Source organism: Pleurodeles waltl, chromosome 2_1 (assembly GCF_031143425.1).
Source record: "Pleurodeles waltl isolate 20211129_DDA chromosome 2_1, aPleWal1.hap1.20221129, whole genome shotgun sequence".
Lineage (NCBI taxonomy): Eukaryota > Metazoa > Chordata > Amphibia > Caudata > Salamandridae > Pleurodeles > Pleurodeles waltl.
This window is the reverse complement of record NC_090438.1, coordinates 708,737,743-708,755,613: the sequence shown is the minus strand read 5'-3', so window position 1 is coordinate 708,755,613 and position 17,871 is coordinate 708,737,743. Positions and strand designations below refer to the sequence as shown.

Below are 17,871 nucleotides of genomic sequence, written 5' to 3'. Positions count from 1 at the left end.
AAGAGACTTTTCATATCTAAGGTGTGTACAGAATTGCTGTCAGTCCCACTCGACATCGTCTTGTGTCCCACAAGGATTCCCACTTACCCTCCTGCTGTTTATATAGAATATGTAAGTAGGCTTCATAACTTGCAGCAGAATCGCAGCAAGCGTTTCTATACCTATGAAGATAAAGACATTGGAAAGGGCCCTGCTACATTGACTTGTTATCAACGGCCAATAAACTATGGATAAATGACAAAATACTGTATGAGATCACTACATTTCTCGAAGACAAATACAAAACAATCAATATGCATAGTAGTGGTAATATATCTCCTCAATCTTCTCTTCACTTCCGCAAAATATACTCTGTGCATCGACTACGATTGACATCTAGGATCAAAATTATAACAGCAACTAACATGTTGAAAAGAATCCATAGAAGTTGTACACAAAACACTTGTGGGAATGTACTATTGATTAAAAGCCTTACAAATACAAATGCTGGTTAAGAATAACAATAAAAAGTGAAGGTGCAAGCACAATTTTGGCAGAACCCAACTAAATTACTGTGTACCTGATCCACCACTTTTCCTTAGAAAGCCTAAAGTTCTCGTGTTTTATACATGTCAACAAACTGAAACTGAAACCAGTATTTGCTTCTGCCATACCTTCTGCACTGTTGGAGACAGAAGGGGCTGGCATAATATCTTCATCGACTCTTGTAGTTCTTTCGCGGTAATATGGGGTGCTTGTGGTGGTATACTGAGGTTTCTTGTCAGTGGTTAGTTTTGCATTTGGATAGTATTCAGGAGAGGTCTCCTCTGGGTAATATGCATCTGTAGTTTCTTTGCCATATGGTTCGTCTGTAGTTGTGATTACATAGTCATCCCCCGACTCATAGCCATCGTATGGAGCGCTTCCATGTTCATATGCTTCTGGGTATACTTCTTCATGAAAGCCATCGTCTCCTAGTGGGAATTAAATTATTTGAATTTGATAAATAATGGGTTCATAAACCAATCAATTAATATCTACATTTCGATAAATCTATTAAAAGGAAAAGCATGGGCAATGCCATTAGGCCTGGCTTTAAAGGAATGTTGCATAGTAATATAAAGTGTTACCGGTAGATAGCATGGAAATACATATCTATTTGTGTGGAAGAACTGCAGAATAATATTGGTGCAGGTTTACATGCTAAGTGACAATTGTACCGTTAAGTTAGACCTGCATGCAGGTTAATGACTGCCCTTTCCCATTTGTGTTGCTGCCAGAAAACACCATAGATTATCTAGTTATCTAAGATACTTTAATAGCATTACAAAGTCTTGTGAAAGCCACTGGAAGTTCCAGCTCAGGCAGCTGAATAAATAAAATGATCACAGCTATGTGGAGGGCAAGCCTATTTTGTGGAAGCACAAAACCTTTGCCCAATCGAAATTGTACCTCTGGTTCCCAAAATGTGGGCAGAGCAAAGCCCTCTCTCACATAATTATCTGGCAACAGCTGCAATGTCAAGACAGACCATAACGAGGCATAGCATAAGGAGAGAAACAGCAACACCCCCTAAAATACATGTCCACAACTGCTTTTGTTGCTTCACAAAACTGCACCAGGTGGTTTTTACCAAGGGATAGGCAGACCTTTACAATTCCACATCTATTCTCTTTCATGAGAAGCTGTGAGGTTCCTGCTCTGGACATGTATTTTAGGATGTGTTCTTTGCTGTTTTTTGCCAACTTCACCCTGTAGGTTGGGCGGAGTAGTGTCTGTGGTGGTTGCCTGTGTCCGAGAGCCGTTTACCCTCTCGATTCATGCAGTGGCAACATCAATTGTGTTTGAAACAGAGAAGACCTTTCACTCCATGCTTGTAGAAGTGCTCAGGAGAATGGATGTGGAGGTCCTGAGGTCCTATCTTTCTTTGGTTTGATTGCTCGATGTGTGTCCCATAGTTAAGGTGCAAATACACCTGAAAGTACCAGGTTTTTTCTATGGCAAGTGGGACAAAACAGGGATGCCTCTTTCAAAGCCTGATTTTGTACTTTCACCATGCCCCACAGCATGTAGTCCATGTGAAAAATATTTGGCCCGGCATCTATCTTTCAACAGGGATCAAACTCTTATGTATTGTGAAAATATTCTATTATTTGTTCAGTACCTAGAGATTAAGCAAGTTGGAAGGAACTGAGTTGCCTGGCACAGATGTAGATGGTCAGGCAGTGGTTGAGGTAGTCCGGTCCAGTGTTGTGAAGTACCTTGTAGGTGTGTGTCAGTAGCTTGAAAGTGATGCGTTTGTCGACCAGGAGCGAGGGAAGGTCTCTGAGGTGGGCGGAGATGTGGCTGTGGCGTGGGATCTCCACGATGAGTCTGGCTGCTGCGTTCTGGATTCTCTGTGGTCTTGCTTGTAGCTTCTTTGTGATGCCAGCGTGGAGAGTGTTGCTGTAGTCCAGTTTGCTGCTGAAAAGAGCGTGAGTGATCGTCCTTCTTGTCTTGGTGGGGATCCCCTTGAAAATCTTCCGATCAGGACGATGAGATGCATTGACTTGGTGGGTCATGGAAAGCGTAGAGTCCAGGATGATGCAAAGGTTGCCTGCATGGTCAGTGGGGGCGTTTCTTAATCCGGTTGGTCACCAAGAGTCGTCCCAAGCGGAGGGGGTGGAGCCGAGTTCGACGATCTCTTCCTTGTATGAGTTGAGTTTGAAGCAGCTGGTTTCCATCGAGGCAGCGACTGCTCTCAATTTGTTGTGGAAATTTCTCTAAGCTGTTGATGGGTCGTCAGTCATGGAAAAGATCAGTTGGGTATCATCAGCATAGGAGACAATGCTTAGGCCGTGCTAACAATTTTAGCAAGTGCGGCCATTTAGATATTGAAGAGGGTCAAGCTTAGTGAGGATACCTGGGGTACTTCGCAGCATATTTCTTTGGGTGTCGAGGTGAACAGTGGGAGTCTGACACTATGGGTTCTTCCGGTGAGTAAGGATCAAATTAATTCCAGTGCTTTGCCGCGGATGAAGGTTTCGTGGAGTAAGGTGCAAAGGGTGGAGTGGGAGACTGTCAAATGTGGTGGAGAGGTTGATGAGGATGAGGGCGGCTGTGTCTCCATGGTCCAGTGTGGCGCGGATGTCATCAGTGGCTGCAAGGAGGGCTGTTTCGGTGCTGTGATTGTTACTGAATCCGGACTGGGAGGGGTCTAGGATGTGATTAGACTCGAGGGACTCCGTGAGTTGCATGTTGATGGCCTTTTCTGTAACCATGGCTGGGAAGGGGAGCAGAGAGGTGGCTCTGTAATGCTTCATCTCCCTTGGGTCGGCAGAGGGTTTCTTTAGGGGCGGGTTGATCTCTGTGTGTTTCAGGATGGATGGGAAGGTGAGGGTTTCGATGCAACAGTTGATAGTTTGGCAAATCTCTGGTGCAATGGTAGCGCTGCCCAAGCTGAAGATGTGATGTGGGCACGGGTCCAAGGGTTCCCCTAAATGGATGGAGCTCATGAGTTTCTAGGTGTCTTCAGTGGTGACAAGGGTCAATTGGGTCCGTGGTGATGCTGGTGGGTAGTGGGGGCGCATTTTGGTTCTTGAATCCTTTGTATATGTCTTGGATTTTCCAGTGGAAAAAAGTGGTGAGGCTGTAGCAAAGGCCTTGAGAGGTAGGGGTGTCTGTTCCAGGGTTCGTGAATTCCTTGACTATAGTCAATAGCTCCTTGCTGTTGTGTGCGTTGGTGCTGATACATTCTTGAATGGCAGCTTTCTTGGAGGTCCTGATGCGTTGGTCGTGCATGGTGATTGCGTCTTTGTAAGCTGTGTGGTCTGCGGTTGTTCAGTTGTTTCTCCATTATTGTTCTAGACATCTGCAGGTGCGTTTTAACTGTTGGCGTTCTGTCGTGAACCAGCTAGGTTTCTTACTGTGCTGGTTTCCGGTGGGTTTTCTGAAGGGGGCTATTGTGTTAGTGCATTTTGTGATCCAGCGTTGCAGGTTGCGTGCTGTGTGATTCACGGCATCCGGGGGAGGAGTGGCTGAGTGCATTGGTGAGCTGGGCTTTGGTGACTTTACTCCAGTTTCTGCCAGGGTGCAGGGGGCGTGGTGGTGTGCAGTGGTCTTCGTGAAGGTGAAATGGATGCATTGGTGGTCAGTCCAATGGTGTGCGAAGGTGTGAGAGATGGTGATGTTGTTTCCTGCTGAGAAGACGGGGTTGAGGGTGTGACCTGCTGAGTAAGTGAGGAGGTTGCCTAGTTGCTTGAGACCGAGGGTGGCAAGGTTGTCCAGGAAGGCTGTGGTGTTTGGATCATCGTGGTTCTCAAGATGAAAGTTGAGGCTGCGGAGACAGATGTCAGTGGAGGCGAGAGTGTTGGGGGGCGATGAGGTTGGCGATAGCTTTGCTGAACTGGGGTTTGAGGGTGGTTGGCTGGTTCTGCATCTCGATGGTGTTTGACATGCAGAGGGTGTTCCGGTAGACTATGCAGACGCCTCCTCCTGCTTGACTGACTGTCTTTGTGGACGATTTTGTAGTGGTCAGGAATGGCAGAGGTGATGTTCGGGGCTGAGGTGGGGGTGATCAAGGTCTCAGTGAGGAAAGCGATGTCAGGGGCAATCGAGTTGAGGAGGTCCTGAACTTCTACTGCATGTTTGGTGAGGGAGCGGGTTTTGAGGAGTATGCACTTGAGGTGTCCGTCTGAGCTATGGGCGGGGTGGGGTGGTGTGACGTGCAGAGCAAGTGAGGGAGTTAAAGCGGCAGGAGAATGGTCCATGAGTGTTCTTTGCGTCATCTTACCGGTAGGCTGAAGATCTTCCAGGGTTGAGGGCGTACAGAGCGCTGGCATCGTATCAGTAGGTGGTGCAGGAAGCAGGGTCCGGGGAGCTGGGCACAGTCTAAGCACTGAAGGGCGCAGATGAGCTAGCCACACAGTGGCCGTCATTAAGAAGGGGAGGGAGGTGGGAGAGGCCAGTTGCTGGGAGGGCAGGAAAGCGCTTCGCAGGTTGGGGGGCCACAAGGACAGCAGCGACAGGCACACATCGCGGGAAAACGGCAAGCAGCGCAAGAGTGCAAAGAGAGGAAAAAGACAAAAAGATGAAAAAAGATGAAAAAGGCAAGAAAGACAGAAACAGACATTTACAGATGGCCACTAGGCCACCAGGGATGAGGCGCAGGCAGGCGCCTGTGGTTGGATATAGCCCTCAATCTCAGAGCTGGCAGGCTCTTAGAGGGATCAGCAGCAATGGTAGCAGCAGGTGGTGCTGCGCAGGAGGGAGCAAACAGACACAGACCAGAGGGTCAATGGAGTAACTCCCACTGCGCAGCAGCTGCCATTAAGAAGGGGAGAGAGGTAGGAGGTGGGAGGGGATGGTAAGCTGGAAGGCGGGGGAAAGCACTTTGCAGGAAGAGGACGGGACCACAGGAGAAACAGCGGCAGAGACAGAGCGTGGGAAAGTGGCAAGCAGCACAAGAGTGCAAAGATAGAAAACACAGACAAAAAGAGTGCCTGCGGGTGGAGGTGGGCCCGCAGGCTCTGAGATGGATCAGCAGCAATGGAAGCAGCAGGTGGTGCTGTGGAGGAGGGAGCAAACAGACGCTGACCAAATGGTCAGGGGAGTCACTTTGTTCAGGGTTAATATGGTTGGCAGAACAAAATTGCTTTGGATGGCAACAGTGGTAAGGTCATATATGATACTGGTGGGTTATTAGTACCAGCTGAAGAAAAACTGTATTTGATTGTGCAAGCCCCTATGTGTAGTTTTGGTATCCTGATTGAACTACCAGCCACACATGCAGATGAATTAAGCCTCTCCAGTAGAATCACAACCAGGTAGACTGTGTGTGCAAAACACCTCAGCTATGGTATTTTGGTCTTGGAAAGGACCAGCTGACAAATTGAGCATGGACTTGGGGGGCGTTGCGGCTACTGCCTTGTGTATGATGCCAGAAGTACCCAAAAACAATCAAAGTGTGTATGTGAAACTGTTTGTAGAGTGGCCATAAGTGTGATGTAAAAACTGTCTGAAGGGGGCTGTGTTATTTATGGAAACATTCAGGGAGTGTTGTGCTACTGGTGTGTAGGAAGCTGGCTCCTTATACAGTGCACGAAAAATGAAGTACAGTGTGTAGAGAGTCCAGTGGATCCCCAATTGGTACTGGAGAGGCAAACGTAGATAGAACCAATGCTCTATTTGTGGTAGTGTAGGTGAGCAGTTAGGCTTATCAGAGAGTAGTGCTAAGAATCTGTTGTACTCACAGAGGCAATAAATAAGACACATACACAAAGAATAAATCAGAGACCAATTTAGAAAAATAACACTCCTTTTTATATGTTTCAAACCCAAGAGCTTTGTAATCAAATAAATACTTTGGCTCAAGTCCTAGAGTTCAAGGGAGCAATTAAAAAAAATCAAGAGCAATTTTTCAGTTCAGTGATGTTAACCTATGGGAAGAAAACAAAAATGCAGTTTTGCAGGCAAGTACATGACTTACAAATCCAGTCTTCGGGGTTTTAGGTCAACACAAGGCAAGGTTCAAATCAGTACCAAGAGTGCACCCACAGCGGCACAGGGGTGGCCGGATGCTGGGGTCAAATTCTGAGTCGGTGCCCAATGTTAACCAATGGAGACTGGGGCTGAACGAAGATGCACTGCTCACGGGTGAGTAAACCGGTGTCAGGGGTTGATCTCCTGGAGTTGAGGCAAGCAAAGGGGGCGGGGGGCTGCCACAAGGCAGCACCTAACTTACACCCTTAGTGGCACAGGGGCAACCAGGTGCAGAGTGCCAACACAGCATTGGGTGCCAATGCACATCAATGGGGGAGATTAGTTTTGGAAAAAGGCTGCAGGCTCGGGACAGGAGGCTGAACGAAGAAAACCCAAAGCTGTCCAGGTAAGGTCTGATGCTGTGGAATGTAGGGACACTGACAGTCCAGCTCCCCAAGGCCCAGGGGCTTCAGGTGCTGGGTTGTCCCTTTGGCATTGGGAACACCTTACTGGGCAGCTCACCATCAGAGGGAGTCTTTTGTTTGAGGCTGCAAGCTTTGAGGCAGATTATCTCAGGGCTCAGCCCACTGTGGGCTCGGACTCAGAATTGCTGGGAAACCTAATCAGGACTGATGGGCCACTTGGACTTGGGCCGTGGGGGTCAGGTGCAGAGATGGGTCCGGAGGAGGTTTCGCAGTTCCTCATGGCAGATATCTTTTTCTTTTAAAGTTGGTTTCTTCTTCAAGAGGTCTGCAATTCTCACGAGATCTTGGTCTTTGTCGAAAGCAGACAGTCCGCTGAAAGCCTTGGAGGTTGCTGGGCTGCATGACAGGTTGTCTTTTGGTGCAAGATCGTTGAGGAATGCAGATAGGCCGGTAAAGCTGGGGCCAAGTCAGTTGCCTGCAGTCTTCTCGGCTGATGCAACTCTCTAGTGTCCGGCTCTTCTTGGGTCATCAGGATTCTGAGTTCTAGAGCTCAAGGGTGCCACGTAAATACTGAATTTAGGGGCTTTACAGGGATTGCCAGGTGGCACCCAACAGGCTACTCACTTTTAGGGTGACTACAACCTTTTTGGGACCACTTCAGTTGGGAAGTGGGCATAGCCCTAATCCTAGTGGCCTGAATTCTTTCCAAACAAGATGGAGGAATTGAAAAGGTAGTGTCCACTTCAGCTCATCCACCTTGGGGTAGGACTGTCATGAAGTGGGCACGGCTCCTAGTCTGCCTAATTTTTCTGTCAGTCCTGCTGCCAGGAGTGGGGTCAATAACTGGGGGTCGGCCTTCTCTACCATAAGGAGAGGCCTTGGTCGCATTTTGAAGGTGGCAAGGCCTTTGAAGCTCTCCACCCTGGAATGTCCATCCAGCCTGGACGAGGTGTTAGCATCCCCGCCCAGAGCAGGCCTTTGTTCTGAGCACTTAAGAGTATTGGCTCTCACCTCTGAGGGCCAGAACTCTGTCTAAGGTGACTGCACTGGTTTTGACAAGTCAGTATCCACGCTAGGAATTTGTATGTTTACATGGGGCATCTCTAACGTGCCCTCTGTGTGCAGTTCTTAATAAATCCATCACTGGGGTCAGTGAGGGTTTATTATTCTAAGATGTTTGATACCAAACATCCCAGGATTCAGAGAACCCATCATGTAGCTGGGAAACTCGTAATGACCAGTGTCCAGCACATGTATTTAAATTGGCCTCCTTGGACACTTACTATGCCTGAGAATTGACAAAGACATAGCAGGGGCATATCTGCTCAGACAGATATGCCCTCACATGTTTTATAATGCACCCTGCCTTCGGGCTGCAAGGCCTGCTAGAGGGGTGACTTACATATACTGCACGCAGTGTTTAGGGGACATGGCACACATGCTGTGTGCCAGGTCATGTTTTCAAGTTAGTTCTGCACCAAGACGCGCAGCCTGAGAAAATAGCACTGTGTGCACTTAGTGAGAGGGTCCCTGAGGGTGGCACAATTTGTGCTGCAGTCCTCAGGGGCCTTCCTTTAGTACCCCAAGCCCTAGGTAACAGGAGTACCATTTACTAGGGATTTACAGTGGCATCCAAAGGTTTTACCAATTGTGCAAAATGACTGCAGTGTTGGGGAAAGATATCTGGCACTGGGGTCTTTGTTAGCAGGGGCCCAGTGTACCAACAGTAAAAATCACACCAGAAACCAGGCAAAAGGTGGGGGGGGGGAGGGGGGTGATAAATAGGCACTTAACTGCATGGTGCCTTGGACATTCCCTTGTATTATGGAATTAAGCAAGACTTAAGCAAAAGTTTGCCAGGGCAGCTAGCAGAGCAACTGACATTGAAGGTCCTTGACTGGGCTAAAAGCATGCTAGGGAAGGGAAAGCTTACTGCTACCCTTTTATAGGGAAGTGCTTAGGATGAGGCATCTAGGCATGAAATATCTAGCCCAAGATGGGATCTGTGGACTGCCCACCTATGCCTTATGACGGTGTGGCTACATATTCCACAAGCCTAACCTTGTTTCTTAATTAAAGAGACAACACATATTTTAAACGTGTACACTTGGTGGATTACACTCCAAAGTGATTGCAATTCATGTTTCCTGGAGTAACAAGGAGAGAGGGGCAGGTGAGATTGACTATCTGCATGTGTCCTTCTGGGTAAGGGGAGCTGGTATCACTGAGGTTATGGTGGGCTAAGCCATCACAAAGGGACCCTTGGTAATGGATGCAGGTGTTAGAGGAGAGATTCCAGGGCTCACAGGTGTTTAGCGCAGAGCAGATGTGCATGGATAAAATTGTTATTCTGATGGTTAAAGACTAGTTGCTTCAAATTTCGGAATGTAACAAACTTGAAGGTACTTACTTGTTGGAAGTTTCTCCTGCCGCCAGACCTAGAGACTTGGGGACTATTCACTGCCTATTTGGTTAGTGATGCGGATCTAATACCAATATGATGCTGTTATTCCTTTGGGAGATGGTTTTGCTTTTTATGTCTTGGTGCCCAGTATGTAGAGCACTGGCACTGTGTAGAGATGGTGTAGAGATAGGAATAGGTGGATATGATGTGAGTTTTTGGATGAATGAAAACTTGTACATAAACTTTGCTGGTTTTGTGGTCTCTAAAAAAAAATTTGTGAGGGAAAAAATAAATGTATATATACACACACAAAATGTTTTTTTTTTTTGTCACAGCACTCCAGAACTCCAGCAATCCAAGGCCATAATTACAGTTCGATTGGTAATCTCGACGTGGGCGTAAACAGAAGTTTGTGCCGAAATAGAAATTACTTTAAGTAATCTGTATTTGCAAGCACTGAGGAAGGCATTCGCCGAAACGCGTTTGCTGCATGGTGTTACTAATAAACAAGGAGGAAACCCCGTGAATGCTCCACAATTTGTTGTTAGTTATTGTGAAATACGCGCCTCCTACCTCTGTGCACACGGATGCACCCATCTGGAGTTCGGCTGTGAAAGGTGGGACTTTGTGAAAGGAATATTCCTCTCATGGAAACACCACTCATGGATTTTACCCGTTGACCATTGGAGGCCGTAAGTAACTCAAAAGTATGGTTGTCGAGTTATTTAACTCATTAACTGATGCCTGCGGGAACATCTGGGGCCAGATGTATGAAAGCATTTTGCATTCGCAAACGGTGCGAATGACCGTTTGCGAATGCAAAATGCCATTTCAGAATGTATGAAATACATTCTGAACGCAATTTTAAGGAATCACTAAAATAGCGATTCCTTAAAATTGCGACCCTGTTTAGAGAGTCTCTAAATTAGAAATCGCAATAAGGATTCCTTATTTGCGATTTCTTAGCACATGTATGAAGCCATTCCTAAATGCGATTTTGGCATTTAGGAATCGCTAATTACCACCAAGTTGAACTTGGTGGTAACCATGTGCAAACTTTAAAAATGCATTTAGAATGCATTTTTAAATTGTACATGTAAAGCACACATGCCCTTTTGGCATGTGTGCACCTTACATGTTCCCCAAAAAACTTTTGGGGTGCAGCAGAGGGGGCCTTAGCCCCCAGCACCCTTGGGTTGTGCATTTCCAAAATTGCGATTTCTGGTTCAGAAATCGCAATTTTGGAAATGCAAAAAATTCGCAGATATGGGCCAACAGGCCCATAGCTGCAAATGGGACCAGTATCGCAATTTGCGAATCGGTAATAGCATTTGCGATTTTTAAGAAATCGCTATTACCGATTCGCAAATGTGATACATGGCACTTTGCGAGTCGGAAATAGCGATTTCTTAAAAATCGCTATTTCCGAATCACAAAGGGCTGTGATGATACATCTGGCCCCTGGTTTCAACATTGAGTGGCTGACGAGGGAATAAGAATGTGTAAAGTGTTTGGTTTCTTCTGATTCCAGTAAGATGAGGCAACCCATATTGGGCTTCATGATAGGAAGGGACTAATAGAGATCAATTGAAAATGTTGGAGAACACTGGGACTGGCACCGCAAGTCCATCGAGGAGATAAATGTTATTTGAGGCCGTTATGAGACACATTCAAATCAGATGCCATCGAGGTGTTAACCCCTTGGCTGCCAGGACTTTTCCCCTCCTGTGCCAAGCCTTTTTTCGGCTATTTGGGGCAGTTCGCCCTTAGGCCCTCATAATTTTTTCTCCACATAAGCTACCCACCCCAAATTTGCGTCCTTTTTTCCAACATCCTAGGGAATCTAGAGGTACCCAGACTTTGTGGGTTCCCCTGAAGGAGACCAAGACATTAGCCAAAATACAGGGTAAATTTCGTTTTTTTTTTTTAAAAATTGGAAATAAGGGCAGCAGAAGAAGGCTTGTGGTTTTTCCCCTGAAAATGGCATCAACAAAGGGTTTGTGGAGCTAAAATCACCGTCTTCCCAGCATTCAGTAACAGGCAGACTTGAATCACAAAACCCAATTTTTCAACACAATTTTACTGAGACATACCCCATTTTTACTATTTTTTGTGCTTTCAGCCTCCTTCCAGTTAGTGACCAAAATGGGTGTGAAACCAATGCTGGATCCCAGAAAGCTAAACATTTCTGAAAAGTAGACAAAATTCTGAGTCCAGCAGGGGGTAATTTGTGTAGATCCTACAAGGGTTTTCTACAGAAAATAACAGCTGAAATAAAAAAATATTGAAATTGAGGTGAAAAAAACAGCCATTTTTCTCCACGTTTTACTCTGTAACTTTTTCCTGCGATGTTAGACTTTTGAAAGCAATATACCGTTACGTCAGCTGGACTCTTCTGGTTGCTATTCTGTGTTCCCCCAAGTCTCCCGATAAAAATGGCACCTCACTTGCGTGGGTAGGCCTAGCGCCCGCAACAGGAAACACAAAATGGACACATCACATTTTCAGAAAAAAAACAGAGCAGTTTTTTTACAAAGTGCCTAGCTGTGGATTTTGGCCTCTAGCTCAGCCGGCACCTGGGGAAACCTAGCAAACCTGTGCATTTTTTAAAACTAGACACCTAGGGGAATCCAAGATGGGGTGACCTATGGAGCTCTGACCAGGTTCTGTTACCCAGAATCCTTTGCAAACCTCAAAATATGGCCCAAAAACACATTTTCCTGTCATTTTGGTGAAAGAAAGTTCTAGAATCTTAAAGGAGCCAAAAATGTCCTTTCACCCAGCGTTCCCCCAGGTCTCGTGATAGAAATGGTACCTCACTTGTGTGGGTAGGCCTAGCGCCCGGGACTGGAAATGCCCCAAAACACAACTTGGATACATCACATTTTCCAAAAGAAAACAGACCTGTTTTTTGCAAAGTGCCTAGCTGTGGATTTTGGCCTCTAGCTCAGCCGGCACCTAGGAAAACCTACCAAACCTGTACATTTTTGAAAACTAGACACCTAGGGGAATCCAAGGTGAGGTGACTTGTGCGGCTCTGGCCAGGTTCTGTTACCCAGAATCCTTTGCAAACCTTAAAATATGGCCCTAAAAACACTTTTTCCTCACATTTCGGTGACAGAAAGTTCTGGAATCTCAGAGGAGCCATAAATTATCTTCCACCCAGCGTTCCCCCAAGTCTCCTGATAAAAATGGTACCTCACTTGTGTGGGTAGGCCTAGCGCCCGCGACAGGATATGCCCCAAAACACAACATGGACACATCACATTTTCCCAAAGAAAACAGACCTGTTTTTTGCAAAGTGCCTAGCTGTTGATTTTGGCCTCTAGCTCAGCCGGCACCTGGGGAAACCTAGCAAACCTGTGCATTTTTTAAAACTAGACACCTAGGGGAATCCAAGATGGGGTGACTTGTGGAGCTCTGACCAGGTTCTGTTACCCAGAATCCTTTGCAAACCTCAAAATTTGGCCAAAAAAACACTTTTTCCTGTCATTTCGGTGAAAGAAAGTTCTGGAATCTGAGAGGAGCCACAAATTTCCTTCCACCCAGCGTTCCCTTAAGTCTCCCGATAAAAATGGTACCTCACTTGTGTGGGTAGGCCTAGTGCCCGCGACAGGATATGCCCCAAAACACGTGGACACATCACATTTTCCCAAAGAAAACAGACCTGTTTTTTGCAAAGTGCCTAGCTGTTGATTTTGGCCTCTAGCTCAGCCGGCACCTGGGGAAATCTAGCAAACCTGTGCATTTTTTAAAACTAGACACCTAGGGGAATCCAAGATGGGGTGACTTGTGGAGCTCTCACCAGCATCTGTTACCCAGAATCCTTTGCTAACCTCACACTTTGGCCAAAAAAGCACTTTTTCCTCAGATTTCGGTGACAGAAAGTTCTGGAACCCGAGAGGAGCCACAAATTTCCTTCCATCCAGCGTTCCCCCAAGTCTCTCGATAAAAATGGTACCTCACTTGTGTAGGTGGGCCCAGTGCTTGTGACAGGGAAGAGCGAAAAACATGTCGAAATTGAGGGGGAACCAAAGCGGGTCCAAAAGGGCAGTTTGAGAAAAAAACATTTTTAGGCTGACAAATGCAGCATAATTTTTATCAGTATAGATGAGACAATGCTGGGTGGTAGGAATTCTGTGGATTCATGCAGATTCTGAAAGGTTCCATCACAAAAACGTGTGATTTCCAGCAAAGTTGGAGGTTTGCAGGGCATTGTGGGTAAAAAAATGGTGCAGGGTGCCTGTGAAGCACACCACCCTGGAATCACCCAGATGTTTAGTTTTCAGATGTGTCTAGATCTTGTGGATTTTTCTACATTGCAGCGTCCCAAAGTCCAAAAAGTGCAGCCCTCACCATTCCAAGTGGGACGATTTTGAGAGTTAGCCAAGCTCTCATGGCCCAAATGTAAAACGAAAACCCAAAATAATCAAAGGTCCTCTTGCTTAAGATAAGATGTTTCAGTGTCCGGGGGAGAGATGAAAGACTGTTACCCCCTTCAGTTGGTGTAGGGGTATAACCAGGTCCATACTGGTTGGTAGCCACCACCCCACTATTTTTGTCTTTTTTTAAATTCCCTGGCATCTAGTAGACTTTCTGCCCCCCCAGGGTGTGGATCGGGGGTAATTGCCCCATCTGCCCACTGGTGGGCAGCACAACTTTGTCCCCATTTATTTGGGGTGGGGGTATGGCCATACCCCCACCCTCTTATTTTGAAAAATAAATCTTCCCTGGTCTCTGGTGGGTTCTCTGCCCCCCTTGGGGGCAGATGGGCCTTCCAAAAATAAGCCAATCTGCCCCAAAGGGGGCCGATATGGCAAACAGTAATGTGCCCCCATGGCGAGCGACCCTTGCCCAAGGGGCTGCCCCCCAAACAAAACACACACATACACACAAACCAATCCCTGGTGCCTAAGTGGTTTCTGCCCCCCCCCCCCGGGGCAGAGCGGCCTAATAGAAATAGGCCAATCTGCCCCCAAGGGGAGGAGAAATGGGCTAAAATAAATTTGCCCCCCGCCCCGGGGAGCGACCCATGCCCAAGGGGTCGCTCCCCTTGCGTGAAATTGGCGCAACAAAAAAAAATCCCCGGTGCCTAGTGGTTTCTGCCCTCCTTGGGGGCAGATCGGCCTAATAAAAATAGGCTGATCTACCTCCAAGGGGGGCAGAAATGGCCTAAAATAAATTTGCCCCCCCCCAGGGGAACGACCCTTGCCTAAGGGTTCGCTCCCCACCTCTAAAAAAAAAAAAAAAAAAAAAAAAGTGATCCCTGGCGCCTAGAGGTTTCTGCCCCCCCTGGGGGCAGATCGGCCTAATAATAGGCCACTCTGCCCCCGGGGGGGGGCAGAAAAGACCTTTAAAAAAATGCTCCCCTGGGGAGCGACCCTTGCCCAAGGGGTCGCTCCCCTTATGCCAATTTCTTTTAAAAAATAAATCCCTTGTGTCTAGTGGGCATTTTAGCAGCCGGATCGCTTCACAATCCGGCTGCTAAAATGCTCAGAGAAACTTCAAAGGGAAGGAAATTCCTTTCCTTCCCTTTGAAGCCTCTCAGGCCTCCTCCACGTGATCGGAAGAGAAATGCTGAGCATTTCCCTTCCGATCGCGCTGGAAGCTGAGCTTCCAGCGCAATGGGAGGAGGCCTCTATGAGGTCAGCGTGCGATTGTGCGCTGACGTCACAGGAGGGGTGGTGGGGTTGGGAGGGCTGTCGGGGGTGGAAGGGGAAGGACTTCCCCCTCCATCCCTGCCTTTGGGGGGTGGGAGGGAAGAACACAGAGGGAGCGCTAGTGCTTCCTCTGGGCTCTGTGCCCAGGACGTAATGGTTACGTCCTGGGCACACGAGCACTCTGCCGCAGGACGTAACCATTACGTTCGCGGGACAGAAGCGGTTAAAGCTATATGACGGCTGATATTAAAACAAACATGAAACATTGCAGTCCTTTGATTGGCCATGTCCTCACCAATGGGGATAATGGTTTTACTATTTAAACCAATCAAACGCTTTGTACTGTGCCTATAGCATTTGCAAGCACTGAGGAAGGCATTTGGCCAAAACACGTTTGCTGTGGAAACCCTGTGAGTGCTCCCTACTTTGTTGTTAGCTATTGTGGAATACCTGGGTCCTACCCCCACGCACACGGATGCACCCATCTGGAGTTCAGCAGTGGAAGGTTGGGCTTTGTGAAATGAATAAACACACACGCATCCATTCATTTACTTTTGTCATTCGTGCTTTTCAAACACAGCACTCCAAGGCCATCATTACAGTTTAGTTGGTAATCTCCACGTGGGCGTAAACAGGAGTTTGTACGGAAATAGAAATTACCATAAGTAATCCAAACTACTGAGCTATTTACCCTGCAGATTTCACCAGAAAAAATTGTTAAAATTCACATGAAGAAATGAGAAAGAAATGCATAACGTATAATAAGTTGGTGTGCAAACCCCAGTATTGCATATTAGGGTGACCACCCGTCCGTAATTTTCACGGACTGCCCATAATTTCACCCTGCCATCCACTGTCCGTGATGAAAGGCTTAACGGACAGCATTTGTCTGTAATTTTAGCCTTTCACCTAAAGGACAAAATGTAATTGGGCCAGATCAGTTTCCCCTGCTGGATTGAAAGGCAGGGATCTGAGGGAAGGGCAGACAGATAAGAAAAGGCCTTCTTGCCAGGGTGTCTCCTTCCCTAAAGAAATGCAAATGTGCGCAACTGGTAAATCTGCAAATGTAAAGGGGCTTGGAAACCTGCATTGACTTTAATCAAAGGAGTCACTTGCAGCTTTCTGATGACAAAGATATTTTCTTTTAGAGAGGCACTGTAAGGGTGTTCCAAGGTGAGCTGTGGAGTGTGTAGTTTTATTGGACTGTTATAAAAAATGTTAGTACTAGGTATAAACTGTATATTATTCAAATCTGTATTTTAGAAGGACTTGTTTTTTTAACAGAAACATATTTGCACATTTTGAAGCAGCCTATATTGTGATGTGTGTGATGCATGTTTAAAATAAGGAATTACATGTTCACAGTTCTTTCAGGGACCATGGTACGTCATAGTACTAACCAACACTGGCAAAGTCAATAGGTCTCGTCTATGCAAGGGTTATTGGCTTTGCCAATGTGTTTTAGCCACATTATACACCAGAGTGGCTGCTGTTTAGCATGGCTAAAGGTTAGTAGCATAGCGGAGTAGAGTGGCATAGGAGCAGTGGCGTAGAGCACAATGGTGCAGAGTAGAGTGCAGTTGTTTAGAGTGCATTGGCATAGAGTGCAGTGGTTTAGAGTGCAGTGGTTTAGAGTGCAGTGGCATAAAGTGGCGTGGGGCAGAGTAGAGTGGCATAGAGTGCAGTGGAGTAGAGTGGCATACACTAGAGTGACAGAGAGTGCGGTAGTGTAGAGTGGTCCAGTGGCATAGAGTTCAGAGTAGACTCGCATGGCATAGAGTGCAGTGGCATAGAGAGGTCCAGAGTGGAGTAGTGTAGAGTGGTGCAGAGTAGAGTATAGTACTGTAGAGTGCAGTGACATAGAGTGGAGTGATGCAGAGTGCAATAGCAGAGTGCAGTGGGATAGAGTGCAGTAGAACAGAGTAGAATGATGTAGAGTACAGTGGCGGAGAGTGCAATGTTGCAGAGTAGAGTGTCAGTAAAGTGGTGTAGAATGGCACAGAGTGCAGTGGCGTGGAGTATAGTGGTGCAGAGTAGAGGGCAGTAGTGTACAGTGCAGTTTCGAGTGCATTCGCATAGAGTGCAGCGGCACAGAGTTGCAGGGGCAGCGTAGAGTGGCATAGAGTGCAGTGGAGTACAGTGGCATACAATAGAGTGGCAGATAGTGCAGTAGTGCAGAGTGGTGCAGTGGCACAGAGTGCAGAATAGACTTGTGTGGCATAGAGTGCAGTGGTGCAGAGTGGAGCAGTGTAGAGTGGTGCAGTGTAGAGTATAGTGCTTTAGAGTGCAGTTGCATAGTGTAGTGATGTACAATGCAGTAGTACAGAGTAGAGTGGTGTAGAGTACAGTGGCGAAGAATGCAATGTTGCAGAGTAGAGTGTCAGTGCAGCGGTGTAGAGTGTAGAGTGGGGTAGAGTGGTACAGAGAGCAGTGGTGTAGAGTACAGGGGTGCAGAGTAAAGGCCAGTGGCATACAGTGCATCCGTTTAGAGTGCATTGGCATCGGGTGAAGTGGCATAGAGTGGCATGGGGCAGAGTAGGGTGGCATACAATAGAGTGGCAGAGAGTACAGTAGTACAGAGTGGTGCAGTGGCATAGTGTGCATAGTAGACTCGAGTGGCATAGAGTGAAGTTGTGTAGAGTGGAGCAGAGTGGAGTAGTGTAACGTGGTGCAGAGCAGAGTATAGTGCTGTTAAGTGCAGGGGAGTTATGCAGAGTAGAGTGGCATAGACTGCAGTGGTGTATAGTGCAGTTGTTTAGAGTGCATTGGCGTAGAGTGCATTGAAGTGGAGTGCAGTGGTGCAGAATGGGGTGGAGTGCAGTGGCATAGAATAGATTTTTTAAGAGAAGAGTGCAGTGGCATAGAGAAGAGAGGTGTAGGGTAGAGTGCAGTGGCATAGAATGCAGTGGTGCCGAAGCAGTGGTGTAAATAGATTGTTTCACAG

General features: G+C 47.0%; 1 protein-coding gene across 1 annotated transcript in view; it reads right to left on the bottom strand.

Annotated features, from left to right (window-relative positions):
* Positions 1–17,871, bottom strand: part of LOC138267855 (collagen alpha-3(IX) chain-like) — a 173,734-nt gene that overhangs the window by 139,596 nt on the left and 16,267 nt on the right. The window contains exon 3 of the mRNA XM_069217080.1: positions 654–953. Within this exon, the coding sequence (XP_069073181.1) occupies positions 654–953 (300 nt within the window). The remainder of the gene's footprint in view (positions 1–653; positions 954–17,871) is intronic.